The sequence below is a fragment of the Ipomoea nil genome, unplaced genomic scaffold, assembly GCF_001879475.1.
Source record: "Ipomoea nil cultivar Tokyo-kokei standard unplaced genomic scaffold, Asagao_1.1 scaffold0482, whole genome shotgun sequence".
Lineage (NCBI taxonomy): Eukaryota > Viridiplantae > Streptophyta > Magnoliopsida > Solanales > Convolvulaceae > Ipomoea > Ipomoea nil.
Window position 1 is genome coordinate 4219258 of NW_017616910.1, and position 18195 is coordinate 4237452.

General features: G+C 33.9%; 2 protein-coding genes across 2 annotated transcripts; both read right to left on the reverse strand.

Moving 5' to 3' along the window:
- Positions 1-3470: 3470 nt before the first annotated feature.
- Positions 3471-14250, reverse strand: LOC109173552. The gene is made up of 4 exons (XM_019322792.1): positions 13842-14250; positions 5564-5743; positions 5189-5482; positions 3471-4891 (listed from the first exon to the last, which is right to left on the reverse strand). The coding sequence occupies exons 1-4, from the start codon at positions 14248-14250 to the stop codon at positions 3471-3473; spliced, it is 2304 nt and encodes a 767-aa protein (XP_019178337.1).
- Positions 14251-16460: 2210 nt separating this feature from the next.
- Positions 16461-18182, reverse strand: LOC109173687 (josephin-like protein). Its single transcript, XM_019322968.1, has 2 exons — positions 17936-18182; positions 16461-17364 (listed from the first exon to the last, which is right to left on the reverse strand). Exons 1-2 carry the CDS (start codon positions 18020-18022, stop codon positions 16906-16908), a joined length of 546 nt encoding a protein of 181 aa, XP_019178513.1. The 5' UTR covers positions 18023-18182; the 3' UTR covers positions 16461-16905.
- Positions 18183-18195: the final 13 nt, after the last annotated feature.

Genomic DNA, 18195 nt, shown 5'->3' on the forward strand with positions numbered 1-18195 from the left:
ACAAAACACTAATCATAGTCTATAATAATATGAACAATAATAATATTACTAATATAACAATAATAGCATATTAATAAGGGAAAATTGCACTTTTCGTTCATAAGTTATACGTGCATGCCCAGAATTCATGGTTAAGTGTTGGACATGCTCACTTTTCATCTATAAGTTTTCATTGGTGTTGTACTTTTCTGACATTGTTAATAACAATAATGCTGTAAATTTCCCTATTAATACTAATAATTTTAATAATACTTGTCTACCACAATTTTCCATAATAATAATAATAATAATAATAATAATAATAATAATAATAATAATAATAATAAGGTAAAATGGTCAAATAAGCCCTCGAACTTTAGCTAAAAAGTCAATTAGGCTCATAAACTTTTTAAAGGTGCAATTACATCCATCAACAATTTATTTAGGTACAATGAAGCCTAAAAATAAGTTAATGAGCTGCTATCACAGGTCATTAGGGTTCAGGCCACAGGCCACCTTCCGACGAATTTTCTGGCAAAAAAAAGTGACCAACAACCGACCCAAATTTGTCGAAAATTTCACCGGTCACTTTTTTATCGGAAATTCCGCAGGTCTTTTTTTTTTTTTTTTTTTTTGCCATAAAATTCACCACAAGGTGGCCTGAACTTTAATGACCTGTGATAGCAGGTCATTAATTTGTTTTTGGACTTCATTGCACTTAAATGAATTATTGATGGGTGTAATTGCACATTTAAAAAGTTTAGGGTCTTAATTAACTTTTAAGCTAAAGTTTGAGGGCATATTTGACCATTTTCCCTAATAATAATAATAATAATAATAATAATAATAATAATAATAATAATAATAACCCAAAAAGCCCCCAACTCGTCTGAACCACGAAAATCCATTTCCATCCCCATTTCCTAATGCTCTCTTCCTCTCTGCGATTTCCAGTAGTTCTCATCACCATTTACCATATGAGAAATCACACTAGATCCTCTACTCCGGCTCAAACATCAATAGAGACAACCGTAGCAACGTATGGAGACACCGGAGCAGGTTCAAACCCACTGTGAAATCGCGATTGTATACTACGATTTCACAGTTCTTTCCTTCAATTTCGAGATTGATTTGTCGGTTCATGGTAAAATTCATACAATCTATTCACAGTTCTTTCCTTCAAACCCTAACTTACGACAGTAGATCACCTAATCTACGTCTTCGACTAAAGGTATATTTTTTGTTCATTGTTCATCTAAGTCTCTGTTCGGTTAAAAATTTATCTATGTCAGAACATTATAGCTATATTTGATGGTTCTTGTACTAATTTTGCCAGGAAATTAACTAAAAGTTTTGTTAATCGAAAACCTAGTTTTAGTTGTAATTGTTCCGGTGTTGGTAGTTGTAATTGTTCTCCTAAAATGTATTTTGTTCTAGATTTTTGTTTGTTTATTTTCGTAAAAAAATAGACTTTTGCACACATCACTTTAATTGTTATTTCAAATTTTAATCTATACAAAAATTGGTTTTTACAACTTTTTAGATTCATACAATTGCTGTGTTTTTGTGCAAGCAAAGGTTTTAGATAGTTTAGCACAATAGTAGAAACCTTAAAAAGCAAGCCAAGTTTACAAAATTATCATAAAGTACAAAAACATACAACCTGACCCCATTAGGAAGCATATCATAGAAAGACTTAGTAGCATTACATTTTGTCCAACTTAACAACTAAAGTCTCAAGTCTTTTAGGATCTCCACTCATTGATATCCTCCATTAGAGACATTTTCAGCCCGATTCCATCATTTCCTGATGAGCATCTCTCACAAAAGTCATCTCAAAATGACCAAAGTCATCTAAGCCAAAAGGATCCTGTAAATAAAACAAATAAATTGAATAATATTCATAATAGTATTCAATTTATAAATAAGAAAACAGGATATATGTGCAAGTATATAAACCTCATGCTTATGATATGTGATGTGTTACCTCATCCAAATTTTCCTCATCCAAATTTGTTAGACTCAAGCTGTGAGGTTAGGTCCTTATGCTGATTATCCAGCAACTCAGGACAATAGGCATCCACCATGCTATGGTAATTTATGATTTTCATATCAGTAAAGAAATGCCTTGTAAATATCATGTAAGGTATGTAAGTCAAATTCATACTTACACAGAAAATCAAGATACTACCAAAGAGAATATAATAAAACCAATTCACTCTCTTTCCCTTTCTTGGTCATTCCAAGAGTTGCTATTGGACTGTCTGGCTCATCGCTTATGAAACCCTGAATTGTAAACCAACCTTTTAAATTCATTGGTATTTTTCATTAAAACCATATTTTATCAAACAAAAAATCTGGTGGCTAAATTTTTACCTCCAAAAGTAAAGGCTTATTCTATTGCAGCCAGCTTATTGGCAGTGAAGAAAACAAAGTGTGTACAAAGAGATGTATACTCACCTCTCAAACCATACTTAACACGACATTGCTGTTCATGAAATTTGCTACATATGGTTTTGGTATATGAGCATGTATAAGAATGCCCTGTAGATAAGCAATTTACATAGCATTGGATATCAATTTTGGTATATACTGACCATTAAAAAACAATTTTTTTCTATGCAGAATAATGTAGAAAATGACATGTACCTCTTCATCATGGAAGACAACTTCTCTATTACCCTTCTCTATTACCCTTGCCTTGACAGCGCTATTACAGTTTATGGTTGATTACCCTTGCCTTGACAGCGCTATTACAGTTTATGGTTGATAGATCACGAGCAAGAACCTACAAACCCATTCTGGAAGAGAACTCTGAGCCACAAAGGAATTTCTGAATTTGCTATTGTTTGTATTCGCTAATTATCTCTGTATTATATAGGCTTTAGTTGGTAGATAGTGTTAGAGTTCTTCACGTACATTAATTCCTAGAGTATTAAATGATGTTTCGATTCTCGAATCGAGATTCAATTTTTTAAGGGAAGTTCTATTTGCACCACCCTATTTACTATTTGCACCCACCTATTTAATAGGTCAAATAGATGGTGCAAATACCAAAGTAGGTGGTGCAAATAAATGTAGTCAAAGTAGGTGGTAACATTTATTATTTATTATTTTTTAACAATAAACATTAAAAAAAAAAATGATCGCCTTTTTTTTTTTTTTTAATTATTTGTGTAATTATTTTTAAAATTTTTATTTTCAATACATATGTTTTTAAATTTTATTTTCAATACTTGTTTTTTTGTTCAATATAATTTTTTTAACTTTCTATTTTCAATACTTGTTTTTGTTTATGGTTTAATTTTTAAATTCAAAATAATGATTAATTTTGTTATTTTAATATTTTTTATAACTTAAATTTGTTGTATTCATTATTTTATCTTTTTTTATAGAGATATAATAAATAAAATTTGAATCGCTAAAAATTGTAAAAATATATTAACTTCACAATAAAAATAAAATAAAAAATAAATTCATTCAATTTCAATCTAATATAACATTTCCCGAGTACAATTAGAGCGTACATGCTCATTGTAACTTTCAATCCTATTCATATATGGAGTCATCCATGCATTTGCACAATCATATCTAAAATAAGCCCATTGTGGAGCAATTGTAGGCATTGGGTACCCTCCTGTCAATGTTACCTTGACATAATGGTTATTATTAACATAACCAAGGGTTATTGCTACATGCTCGTACCAAGGTGGTGGGCTAGATCGAAGTGGTAAATATGTTGTACTGCCGGCCATACTCAAAACATATAGTATCACATTGTATCCGGAAGCAATTAGTACACCCATCTCCGGCATAGTCATCCAGTGCTCAACTGGTGCACACCGATCTTGTGCAAAAAAATTCAACATGTTATAGGCATTATACCATCCTTGAGTTCCAAACATATCGGTATATTCCATTGTGTGAGACTCTAGTTCTTCGATTAAATTGGATCGAATTTTGAACCATTCGTCCTCCTTAAAACCGAGACAGAGAGCTACGGCTCGAAATCCACAGTTTCCATCAGATTTCACATCTTGCACTTGCATGATAAAAGGATGGAATATAACCGGAAGTTGAAGCATATATGGATGGTAAAAGTGTCTATCACCTGAAGTTGGTGCAGCTGAACAACTATTCCGAGCTTGTTCTTGAAATTGAATATTATTTGGCTCGGCTTTAGTTTTTCTGAGAGATAGAGTTCTTATGAGAGATTTGTTTTTTGAAGTGGGACGCCCACGAACATTTATTTGCACGGGTGGCTCACGGATCGAAGTTGTAGATGGCGCGATCAACTCCCTCAACTTTCTCAATATGTTGAATTTACCGGTTCTTGATTGTTTCTTGAACTGATCCTTAAACATATGAAGCTCATGCTCAACACCAAAATCTTCATTGGTTAGAGAGATGGAAGATGATAAGTCGAGCTTCCTCCAAAAGATATCAATCGAATCAAGTGGGATAGGCTTACCACAGTTAAAATATGTTACCTGCTCGTGTGCACATGGAAGCCCGCAACTTGTTCGCAATCGACATCCACAATTTTCAAAAGTAATCCCGCCAGCCCGTGACCTCTCAAACTCATTAAAAATGAGATTCAGTGCATGAATAGACACAAATCCTCGCAATTCTTGAAAATGTGACGTGTTGAACCGATGTCGAATCAAAATTTTGCTTTGTTCAAGACTTGCTTTGATGGATGTGTCCTGTGACTGAATGACTCTGTCGATATAAACCAATGATGTCTCCAAATCTGACTGCGATGACTCCAAGTATTTTTTTAACTTGGCATGCTGACTCTCAACTCTGTTCGTGGTGTGATTTCCAAAATTGAGATATCGATCAGTCCAAACAGATACAAACATTTCTTTATACGGTTGCAGCCAATTATCATCAATATAACCAAAAACACCTGAAAATGTGAATAATTGAAGAAATAATTACAGTAGTTGAACAAATATGCCTTGTTAAAAAAAATATTAAAATATACATCGAATAATACCTGGAAAGTCAACCAAAACTGCTTGTATTTGAGCTAAATGGAACATATATGATTCATGAGTCTAAGACTCAACTAATGCGTTCCATGATTTGTAGAATAAATCCCAATGATGGTTTGAGGGGATCGATGCCCTGCACTTTCTCAAAATACTTCTATAGATGTGCCATCTACAAAGTAATCCTTTAGCATCCGGATACACATTTTTACATGCTTTCATCAATGCCAACTCTCGATCCGTGACGATAACACGCGGGGTAATGCATCCCTCAATTGTGGCTTTGAGACAATTTAATGCCCAAGTATAATTGGACTCATTCTCTTTGTGCATGAAGGCGAACGCTATGCAAAATGTCATGTTGGTCGAAGTTACACCAACCATTTCGACGAGAGGCATCGAGTACCTATTTGTCTTATAGGTTGCATCTATCAACAGGACATGTGGAAATGCACGCCACTTCTCCATAGATTTAGGATGAACGAAGAATAAATCTTCTAACTCATCTGTTGCATTATTAGTTCGACTCTCATGCACATAACCATTGTTATGTAAAAAAGACATAACAACTTGCATTTGAGTTTTACCTGCATTATCCATCATCCGGAATTTTTGGCGTGCATTGTATATGGTTTTTGTGATGGAAACATTATCCGGATTTTGCATCTTCACCGACGTTAAAATATCTCGTGGTTTCACATGCATCGCTGACAAATTTTCCACCAATTCGACTTCATTTCCTGATAATCGCCTTGCATAAGGGTGACCTTCAAGGTGCAATGCAGGCTCATGATTATGGACTCCGCATATTACCCTAACCCTCCAGCAACCATCAACACGTATGTATTTCCCCTCCAATTGGAATGGACAATCAATTTTTCTTGTACCCGTGTTTTTAGATGAGATTTTTTTGGCACGTAAGTACCACCACGGTCACACTGAAATATAACTGTAGGACTTTTATTCCGGGACCTTTTAATCACAATAACATAACCGAGATCCCGACCTCTACTTTGAACCCATTCAATTAAATCTTCGCGAGACATGAATGCCTAATAAAAAAATTATTTGTATCAATAATAAAAATACCTAATTAATTAATTATAATCATAAGTATACGTACTAATTAATAATCATAATAATAATTACATGCATGTATACCAACAAATTAAAAAAAAAACAAACAAACAAAAACAAAAACAGAAATTAAGTATACGTACTAATTAATAATAATAATAATAATAATAATAATAATATTAATAATTACATGCTTACAATAATAATAAGTATGCGTATGAATTTTGTTTACCGTTTCTGTAGACAATTCGCATGCAACCTCGAGATTTAGGTTCACTTGATCATCATCTTTAGTTCTATTGTCATCATAAATTTCGATTGCATTTTCGTCCTAAACAAACAAACAAATAACAACTCTTAATATATAAAGACAAAATAATATATTCAATATTGATATATTAAAGCAATGAATTTCTAATCAAAAATAAATATACATATCTAAATTTCTAAATAATATATAAAAGCAATGAATATATAAATAATACGTAATATTCAATTTACTAAGTTCACACACATATATATATATATATATATATATATATATATATATATATATATATATATATATATGAAATTAATGAACATATATGAAAGCAATGAACTTAAATTTCTAAATAATATATGAAAGCAATGAACTTAAATTTTTAAATAATATATAAAAGCAATGAACAAATATACATAAGTTCAATTGTAACATTTCAGTAACAATTCGAATAAAAAAAAAATTAAAATACCTCGTAATGTTGTTGATTTTGATTTGGACCATTGTAACTAAGAAATTGGCTTTGATTTTGATCGTTGTAGCTAAACAAATTATCTATCCAACCGTCCATCACACACACACGAATTTTGATTTTGATTTTGATTGTATGACATGTACATCACACACACACACCACATATATATAGAGCCATTTAAGTCTTTTGGATTCCTTGCCATTCATTCTACACGTAATTTCATTTCACTAACAACAATATTAACTAAAAAATATGAATTGAAATTGTAAATTTACAAAATATATGTATTAAAATTATCAAGTTCAAAAAACTATCTATTGAAATCATAAATTTAAAATAAACATATATCGAAAAACAAAAAAAATGGACCAGGAAGGCAAGGAGGCAGAAAAAAAAAAAATGGCTGCTGGCTGCTCCGTTTTTTTTTTTTTTTTTTTTTTTTTTTTTAAATTACATTTTGACCTCATAATTGTAAATTTAATAGGGTGGTGCAAATAGCATTTTGACCACCCATTAGGCTATTTGCACCACCCATATTTACTACCTTTTTACATTTTCAAAGTGCTTTATACCTCATTTTAGTCAATGGGTGGTGCAAATAGCAACACCCTTTTTTAAACAGCAGGCCATAGATTAAATAAACGTGCTGCTACAATTAATTTAGGACTGAATTGTTCTTTGGAACAACTTCCAACAACCTGGGGAATCCAAAACGGTGCATCAGTTATCCTTCTATCCATTTATATATTAAAACCAAGATATAAATGCGAAAAAAAAATATCTGAAGGTTTTAACAAAATGATCAAAACGGTGTAGTTTTACTTAGGCGGGAAAATACTGCAATTTGATTGGCCATGGCTATATGACTTTAATATATAGATAGAAGGATTCCTTCGTTATTGCGTGAGTGCGTGGTTACGGCGATACTGCTCTAGGCTCATAATCTCATATAATATATGTATATAATTTTTTTTTTTTTACAATAGGGCCCCCAAATTTTGGGGGCCCAATTGTTAAAAAAAAAATATTATGTATATATACTATACGAGTAGTTATGCTGTGCATCCGTATGCACCATGCATGGTGCATACGGATGCAAAACGACGTCGTTTTATTAAAAACGCGCGTCTCCCCTTAAAAAAATTCAGGTTCGATTCCCAGCAACAGCATTATGTTGTTCATTCATTCTGGAATTTTAGTTCATAGATTATGGAATTTTAGTTCATTGATTCTGGAATTATAGTTCATCGATTCTGAAATTGTAGTTCATCGATTCTGAAATTTTAGTTCATCGATTCTGAAATTGTAGTTCATCGATTCTGAAATTTTAGTTCATAGATTCTGGAATTTTAGTTCATTCATTCTGGAATTTTTAGTTCATAGATTAGATTGTGAAATTTTAGTTCATCAATTATGGAATTATAGTTGATCGATTCTAGAATTTTAGTTCATATGTTGTTGCTGGGAATCGAACCTGATTTTTTTAAGGGGAGACGTGCGTTTTTAATAAAACAACGTCGTTTTTGCATCCGTATGCACCATGCATAGTGCATACGGATGCACAACATAATTTGCCATACTATACAGCTCCCAACGTAGATATTGGATATTGAAATTTTGCACATATTAGATTTCAAAATAAGAATTATATATATACATTTCATTCAAATGAATATATTCAAAAATATTTTAAATATTAGCTTCAAAAAGTATTAATATTATCTAAATTAAATTTTAGTTAAACTTAATATGTTATTGGTTCAGATAATATTTTTAGTTATGTTATATATTGATATCAAATGTAAAAACTATATATATATTACACTTAAAAGAAAATATTATATTTATTTCATTTAAACCAAACATATTTAAAAATATGTTATATATATAAGGTCTAAAAATCACTCGAAATTAAACTTGTATTAATTTTATAACGTTAGTTTAAAAAATAATTTTTAAAAAATGAGTGTTAATAAACAATTTTTTTTTAAAGAATTAGAAAATATAAAACAGTGAACAATTTTTTGAGGTAAACAAATGTTTAGACTTCATCCAGCTATCTAGGTCGTAGATTAGGTCCTGAGCAATGAGGCCTAGTCTAGTTGGACACATGAGCATTGTCGTATCCATGATTCAATGCCACCCCAGCCCAAGTTGATATTAACGTTTTTTTTTTTTCTTTTTTTTTTTTTAATGCTGCTAATTCTATTACAATGTAGTATATGTTAATGTAATTCTATTCAAAATCTTAATTTCATATATATAATTAATTTACGGTAAAAATTTGTGTGAGACCGTCTCATAGGTTTTAATTCATGAAACGGATCGAATATGTGATTAATGAAGTTTAATCAAAGATTTGATCCAATTAATCAAAGATCCGGTTCGTCTCAAGAATTGAGACTCGTAAGATAATAGTTATGCTGTGGAACCGTGCTCACCATACGCATGGTGAACATGAGATAGATCGATCCATAATTTCTATATTGTAGATTCATAATTTCTGTACTGTAGATTCATAATATCTGTACTGCGAAGATGAAATAATGCGATTGCGAAGAGAGAAACGTCTTTAACAACAAATGACAATAAATTATGAATCTACAGCATAAAAATTATGAATTTACCCCTATGTTCACTATGCATATAATAAACACTTTTCCATAGCGTAATCTACACTCATAAAATAGTCTCACACAAGTGTTACCTTTAATTTAGAATAGAATCAATTCATTTAACAAGTACTAATAGTCCACGAAATGACACTTACAAATAACATCATTTAAAATCAGAGATTTGTGCTTATGGAGACACAAAGACACTTAAATTCGAATCTCACCGAGACCCACTAGCTAGGGCCTAGGGGGCAGGCAGATCGAGCGTGTTACATCGGGCGGTGGCTATGAATACTGTGAAGGCTCACCATGAACATACGCAGTCTTGTCCTATTCCAAGACTAATGGGAGAATGGACAAGAACGTGGGCAATGCAAAACGGGCAAATATGTAAAGGCAATTTATATCATGGAACAAAGTTCACATAATATTTTGGGCAATGCAAAACGGGCAAATATGTAAAGGCAATTTATATCATGGAACAAAGTTCACATAATATTTTGAACTCTGAATCAAAATAGTGTAGTACAAAATTCATACTCGTAAGGTACATAATTTCATAATGCAAAAATACATATATATGTTACATATTTACTTATTTTTCAAATCTGATTTAAATACATAATTTGTGTTTATAGGCACAGAATTTCAAAACACAAAACACATATATAAATCATAGCATAAGTCATAATTACTAATTTGTTTCAAGTATAAAATTCATACTCTTAAGATACAAGATTTCATAACACAAAACATAAGAGCATCCTTATTTATGGTTATTTGGGAGATAATGGTAGAAAATTCACTTACAAATTGGAGAGAGAATGTAGGAGAGAGAGAGATTGGGGTATTCTGCAAGGGTTGGATTCTTGGAACAGTAACATGGAGGCCAAGCTGAAAAAAAAATTGACTATTGTGCGCGTTTGGCGCACAGCAAATGCCAACACAGGCACGTGCCCGTTAGGTGCGTTGACTAGCGCACCTGACAGGTTGTTTGTTTTTTTTTCATAAACAATTTTGTTTTATTTTTTTTCCTCTTTTTTCTCTCCCCTCCCATATTTTCTTTCATAATCACACTTACAAAAACTTCTCAAAATTACAAAAAAACTCAACCATTGTGAATACTCTAAGACACATACACATGCACCAGAGATCACAATGTACAAATTTTTAGAAAGATGATGATCCATATTATTTAGAAAATAATACATGCAAGAAAATAGGTTTTGATTTTTCAAAAGAAGATCACCATAGAGTGTGTGTGTGTATATATATATATATATATATATATATATATATATATATATATATGATTGATATATTAGGAACGGGCTCGGGACAAATCGACCAGGGAAGGTGTGGTGAAGGGGCTAAGGGCGACCCCGGCACGGGCCGACTAAGGCCTCGCTAGGAGACTCCCGCGGCCCGACCAAGGTCGACCTGGGAAGGCGTGGTGCAAGAGGCCAAGGGCGACCCCGACATAGGCCGACTAAGGCCTCGACTAGGAGACTCCCGCGGCCCGACCAAGGTCGACCCGAGAAGGCGTGGTGCAAGGGGCCAAGGGCGGCCCCGGCACGAGCCTACTAAGGCGTCAGCTAGGTGTCTCCCGCAGCCCGGCCAAGGTCGACCTTGGCAGGTGTCTACTTCGCCCCGTTGGCCACGGCTGGGGCCTACCTCGACCCAGGGGCAGAAGGTTGCCCCGGGTCCTCGCGTGGACTCGGTCAAACCGCGATTCAATTGTCCCACGAGAATAGGGTGGGCGGTTGGGAGGTTAGCTAATATAAAAAGGGGATCATTGTCTTGTTGATGACATCTATTACATTGTCTAAATATCAAATATTCCTTGTAATTCTCCTACGAAATACTATCAATACGAAAGTTGTCCCCGCGACCTATATTCATCGCCTTTTCATATCCATTATTTATTGGGTTTAGTAATTCGAGTCGACCTCGAGTAATTAAATCCATCAATATATATATATATATATATATATATATATATTAAAAATCATATTAGAATCAACCTCTTCATGAGTTTATGAGAACCAATCTAATGCATTAAGATTAATTAGGGAAATTAAAAACGCACAATGATAAGTGTCAAATGCAACGTATTTTTTTTGGGGTATTTAGTATTTTGAGGCGATTTTGTGGCTAATTGGGCATGGTTTGTGTTTATAATGGTCTAAAATGTGAAAAATGCATTGGCGATCTAATTTGGGCATTTTTGTGGACCCGAATCTATGGTATAAGAATGGTGCATTCGATGCAAAACGACGTCGTTTTGGTTAAAAAAACGCGCATCTCACTTAAAAGAAGAAATCAGGTTCGATTCTTGACAATAGCATTTTTATATATCCATAAATTCATAACTATATATTCATAAATTCATAACTATATATCCACAAATTCATAATTATATATCTACAGTGAATGAATGAAGTAAAAATCCACAATGAATGAACTAAATCCACAGTGAATGAATGAAGTAAAATCTATAATGAATGAACTAAATATCCATAAATTCATAACTATATATCCATAAATTTATAACTATATATCCACAGTGAATGAATGAAGTAAATATCTACAATGAATGAACTAAATATCCACAATGAATGAATTAAATATCCATAAATTCATAACTATATATCCACAATAATGTTATTGTCGAGAATCGAACCTGAATTTTTATTTTAAATGGGACACGCGTTTTTAATCAAAATGACGTTGTTTTACATCGTATGCACCATGCGCATGGTGCATTCAGTGGCACAGCATGAGATATGTAAAGGGATGGGGCGACATACGTCTTCGTCAACTCAGATGAGAAGGGTGGCGCCGCTGCCATAGCTGGATAGCCCATAGAGTGGTCACCGACGCATTAAAGCCGGCGGAAACGGGTTCCCCTGCCTGCATGCCCAAAGCCCACCCACCCTACTTCTACTGCCTACACTATAATACGGCCATGAAGATTAGATCGACCATGCATGCTTCTTCTCCACATTTGGAAACACAGCCATGTGCTTGGTCAAACACTTCAAGATTTGTTACTGTTAACCAACTGTTTCAAATTGACAACCTCCTATATATATATAGACAGCTGTAATTCTTACAGGATATATAGGTGATGAAGATCGAGGAAAAAAATTAAAGTGTGATTTTGACCATTCAGTTCCACTTTTTTTTTTTTTTTTTTTTTTGAATACACTCAGGATTTTGACCGTCGGATTGTAGACACTCTGGAGAGTTACTATTGACCTTCAATTAAAGATAAATGAGTTCCTTTCACTAAACCAGATCTCGGGTTTTTGTTCTACCTTAATGTTCGGTTATTTTAGTCATTGATTATCATATTATGATTGAATAAGTAAAGGTTGGAGTCTTGGAGAATACTAAAATCACACTTTTCTCATAAAATAATATCTAGCTACATTTTTAGAGTATATGTATATATACTCTAGTCACGCCTTTTTTCATCCATCCGACTAAAGCAAAAGAAAATAACACTAAATGTATGTAGCCCAACTGCCCAAGTAGTAACAAATTTACATGCCAATTGAACAAAACATTGATGATGCAGGATTGCAATATACAAAGCTTGGTAGGTGTTGGTGGCAGAAAACATAATTAAATTTGTGGACCATATTTCTATTAATCATTGGAAAGCCTTATAAATTATTATAGTTTAACCTTGCTGGTTGTTGTAGCACCACAATATATAGTTTTAAACACTGATTACATGTTTCATTCGTCACTCAAAAAAAAAATACATATCAATAGCTCACGACTATACAAAAAATGCAAGGAAAATATGAGGGTACGTGGAACATGGGAAAAGTGAAAATTATAAACATGAATAGAGAAATCATCAAACAATAATGATTTATTACAACAACCACACCCCCAAAAAGAGCATCACTAATTACGTACGTTATATATATATATATATATATATAGAGTTATTACCATTTGAAGTCCTCCGAGTATAGTGGTTTTGTCACGTTTAGTCCTAAACTTTTAAAATGACCATTTGTGATCCTTCTACTTTCAAATTTAACCATTCGTGGTCCAAGTTAACCACCCATGATCCTCTAATTTTTGAAATTTAACCAATTATGGTCCTTTCAAGAGGACCACGGGTGGTTAAATTTTGAAAGTTGAAGGACCATGGGTGGTTAACATGGACCACAAATAGTTAAATTTGAAAGTCGAAGGACCACAAATGGTCAATTTGAAAGTTTAGCACTAAACGTGGCAAAACCACTATACTCGGAGGATCTCAAATGATAATAACTATATATATATATATATATTCTTGGTTACATGTAGTGCAGATCATATTGTAAAAATAAAGATTTACTAATCTTTACAAGAAAAGTTTATCCCGTGCACACCTTCCGAAATGATTGTGAGTTTTTCTGATCACTACTAACCTTGGCACGAGACAGAATTGGATCTAGGCAAGGAAGAAGAGTCGTTGATGAACTGGATGCAGTCGTGGATGGCCTCAGCTCTGTGGGAATCAAGCGCCGGCGGCTTGGGCGTGGTTTCTGAGGAGGTAACTTTCCGGCTTCTCTTGGGCGACATCATTCGGAGAGCTGCCACCATCTTTCCACCGAGAAGTTTGAGGTATCTGATTGCAGACGACGAAGATAACTGTGATGATCTCTTGAAACTGCATGTATATGTTGCGCACTTGGTGGGTTTGCTGCTATTACCGTCGGTTGTTGCTCTACTCTTGCTGGAATTTTGTTTTTGAAGCACAGATGTCGACGATGTTCTTCTCTTGTGGTCGGATGGTCTCCTCGTACCTGTTCCTATTTCGCCGCCTCTGGCCGACATTGGGAGCGAGAGAGAGAGAGATGACAGAATTAAAACAGTGATGCGAGTGATTGAGTTGTGGGGATGGAGGTGCTGTGCAGTGGTGTGCTTAAATAGAAATGGAATTTATAGTAGAGCATGACAACAATTCTCTTCTCATCTTATACCAACCACCTTAATTACTGATAATTTTAATATTGTGTAGTGTAAAGGCTCTCTCATATGATATTTAATAATAAATCATCTTGACGACTTTTAAAATCATATATATAATTTGTCTCAGTGTTCAGTAGAATAATTTTATAAGAGAAACGGTATGAATTTGTCCTGTAATGAGTAGTAGTATATAAACTTGAAAAATCTATATTATTGTTAAGATACATTTTGAGATTTACTTTTCCGATCAACAAGGCTCTAGAATATGGGAAGGACCCCATTGGCAATATGGATTTGTTTCATTGTGGGCAGTAGTGTACAAGTTAAACAGGACACTTTGAGAAACTTGAGATTTTAAGACACATTTTGTAATTTACTTTTACATCAAGATTTTAGGGTAAGGGGAAACTAGAAGGGTGGCAGCATATAGGTTTGTCGATCTTGTTGTGGGGACTGTGTATAAGTATTTTTGAAAACTTGAGATTGTTAAGACATACCGTACAATTATTTTTTCATCATAAGTCTAGATAAGGGGAGAACAAAGGACCGGCTGATATGTATTTGTCTTATTATATTATTAATACTTGTGTACAAGTACTTGAGAAATTTAAAATTGTTAAGACATATTTTATGATTCCCTTCTCTATTTATCCGTCAAGATTTTAGGAGTTTAAGGTGAAAAGTACCGAGACTTTCAAGTTTGGAGCGCAAACCCTTAAAAAGACATAATAAGAGTTAATGGGTGCTTCTATATATCCTAACATGACAACTGCATATACACATGACCACATGACCAGCTGCGCTCTAATGTTCTGTCTACATATCTTAATAAAGCTGAAATTTAAATGTGGGCACACAACCTTAATGTGTATCAGCCTTGCCCAAGACTAGTACATATCACTAGGACACTAACATATCATACAAAATCAGTTTCACAGACCCGAAAGGAGTGGCTGGCCTGGTCGGTGAAATTGAACATGATTCCCATAATTAAAGATAATAAGTTCGATTACTGTCAACATCTTCTTGGTCGAACCCGTCACACAGGTCTTCTTAGTGTAAATTGTCTCTATTTAGATATGAAAACAGTGTTTACCCAGGAGTCACGTCGTACCACTAGACTACAAGACATTGGCATGCTATACACTTTGTTAAAAGTGATAGTTTAATGTTTTGAAGTGATACCCGCTTTGCTTTGATCACAAAGCCGACAAAGAACTACAATGAGGTAAATCAAAACTCAAACTTAAAACATTGTAATCACCAAGTCAACTATCCGGATTGTTGCCCCTGACATCATATCCCTACTAGTAAAAGATATGATAAGGTCATCATATGAAACATGATATGCAATAAATTAAGCTTATCATATGATACATGATGATGTGCAGCAATAAGAAGGTAGAAAGAAAATGAAGGAATAATTGGCTCACACGGCTGGCTGGGGTAGGTGGGGTGGGGATGGGGGGTGGGGGGGGGGGGGGGATAAAGTGGAAGACACAATGGAGTACAAAGGTAACCTTTAATGTGAACAACTCAAATGCTTCAGCATTTGCAAATATACATATATATATATCAACTGAAACATAGAAAACATTAGTGCTGGAAACCTTTGAAAAAACAAAGCAAATAAACAAGGAAAAGTGGGAGAGAAAGTACTTCAAATTTGAATAAACAAATTAAAACCCCAATCTCAGATAGTGCCAATCTGCTATATATTCTCATACAAATTTCAAAACCAAATAGAGAGAAAGGGTAAAAGGGATAGCCAAAACCAGAGGGGTCCGAAAGCCCGGGCTTTCTCTATGTTCATGCACTCCTTCATTTCAAACTGTACATTCAGAATATAAAACTTCTCGCATCTTCACCACAACAACATTCAAAGATAAAACCTAGTACCTAACCAGCCAACTTTCGAAGCTAGTGATGTTTCCATCATGAAGATTCCATCCAGGATAATGATTGCAGATTTATAGATATAATAAGCAAAACTATCTGCTTTCCATCTGAAATCTGAAAATTATGGCATTAAGAAAAGTGCAATGATGAAATAGACCACATCCAAAGAATCAGCAGATATCAACAGGAAGAACAAGCTTCAATTGCCAACATGCTGTAAGTAACGATTGAGTTTGACAAATGTACAACAAGAGTAAGCAAAATTTGGAAATGTACAACTGTACAAGTGTGATTTAGCGACAACAACAATCATTCAAGAATGAACGATCAACATTGAGATAGAACATGCAGAGGCAGAAGGCCTAACTTTCCGGACCGCTACATATACATCTCTAAACCACTGCACTGACGAGTTGATCTTTGAAACGAGACTGGAAATTTCACATATCACGACCTCAGTAACATTTTGAGCACATGTTACAAACGCTAACATTTAACTTGAGCCATGAAAAAGGGGACAAGTTTTAGAAACTAAAGTCATCGTAATGGCACCTTTCCCAATCCAAATCTTCAAAATGTCCATGGACTTGCACCCACAATTTGAAAAAGGTAAGTATAGATTCACTGTGCTTCATTATTAACCAGAAAAATTTCAGCACCAGCAGCAATTATACCATCCAAAAAGTCCCTAACTTCATCTATATCTTTAAAAGCATAAGGAGTAGCAAATTCACTGTCCAAATTATACCAAACGCCCTCAATGCTTCTTAATGCAACCCAATGCCTACTTTTAAATAGGCCAGCACACCTTCTGACAGGTATATTAAGTATGATACCCATCAACTTATCACTATCCCCATTAAGGTCAATAGCAGAAGCCCCATTTCGCCGATCATGCCAAACTACAGCTTTCCCTTTTCCTTCAAGAGCAGCAAGTAAAACATTTATGTCATAATTCCCAGTGAAAACGTTGTGATGAGACTTAAAAATAACCGGAGACCATCTTCCCTTGTTTGGATCATCAAGATCAAGTCTTTCAGAAATGGCATTCAAATAAGCTCTCGTAAATGCATCTTTCTCCTGAATTAAACCAGAAATTCAATGTTAAAAAAAATCCCATTCTTATACCCAGATTGTCATCATTACATAATATGATAAAAAAAGAAGGAAAGGGGTGGGGGCTGAAAGAGAAAATGGTTTTAGTCTGCATAATCAAGAATTCAAAATCTTTCTACTGAATATTTTTAAACTTTTTTTTTTTCTATGCACCACTAGTTTTAGTCTGCATAATCAAGAATTCAAAAATCTTTCTACTGAATATTTTTTAACTTTTCTTCTTCTACGCATTACTAGTTTTAGTCTGCAAAATCAAGAATTCAAAATCTTTCTACTGAATTTTTTTTTTTTTTAACTTTTCTTCTTCTACGCATTACTAGTTTTAGTCTGCATAATCAAGAATCCAAGATTACAACAAAAGATTTCAATAACTAAAAAGTCCCTTCTATCTAGGTAATCAAAGAAAGGGGATTTTTTTTCAAAGATAAGGAATTACTCCAAGTTTTGCAGAATTGGGGAATTTATACAACTTGAAGTTTTGAAATATGAAAATTAGAAGGGAAGTAAAGAAGAAGCGGGAGGATTAACAATGTACCTGAAAGAGATTGTTGAGGGAGTGTAAGAGGCAGAACTGTAATCTCTGTCTCTCGTGATATATCTGAGCTCTGTATCCAACTTCCATGTCTAAGTAACAGTTTGAAGTGAAGAACAACCAAGAATCTGGTTGGGTTAAAGCAGAGGAAGATTTCGCAATCGGCGGGTGGTTTTGTGGAATCACGATAGCTGCGTGAAGAGATGATGAGTATTGTCGACGATTCGCCGGTGTGTCCGATTTGGGAATGCCAAATGAATATA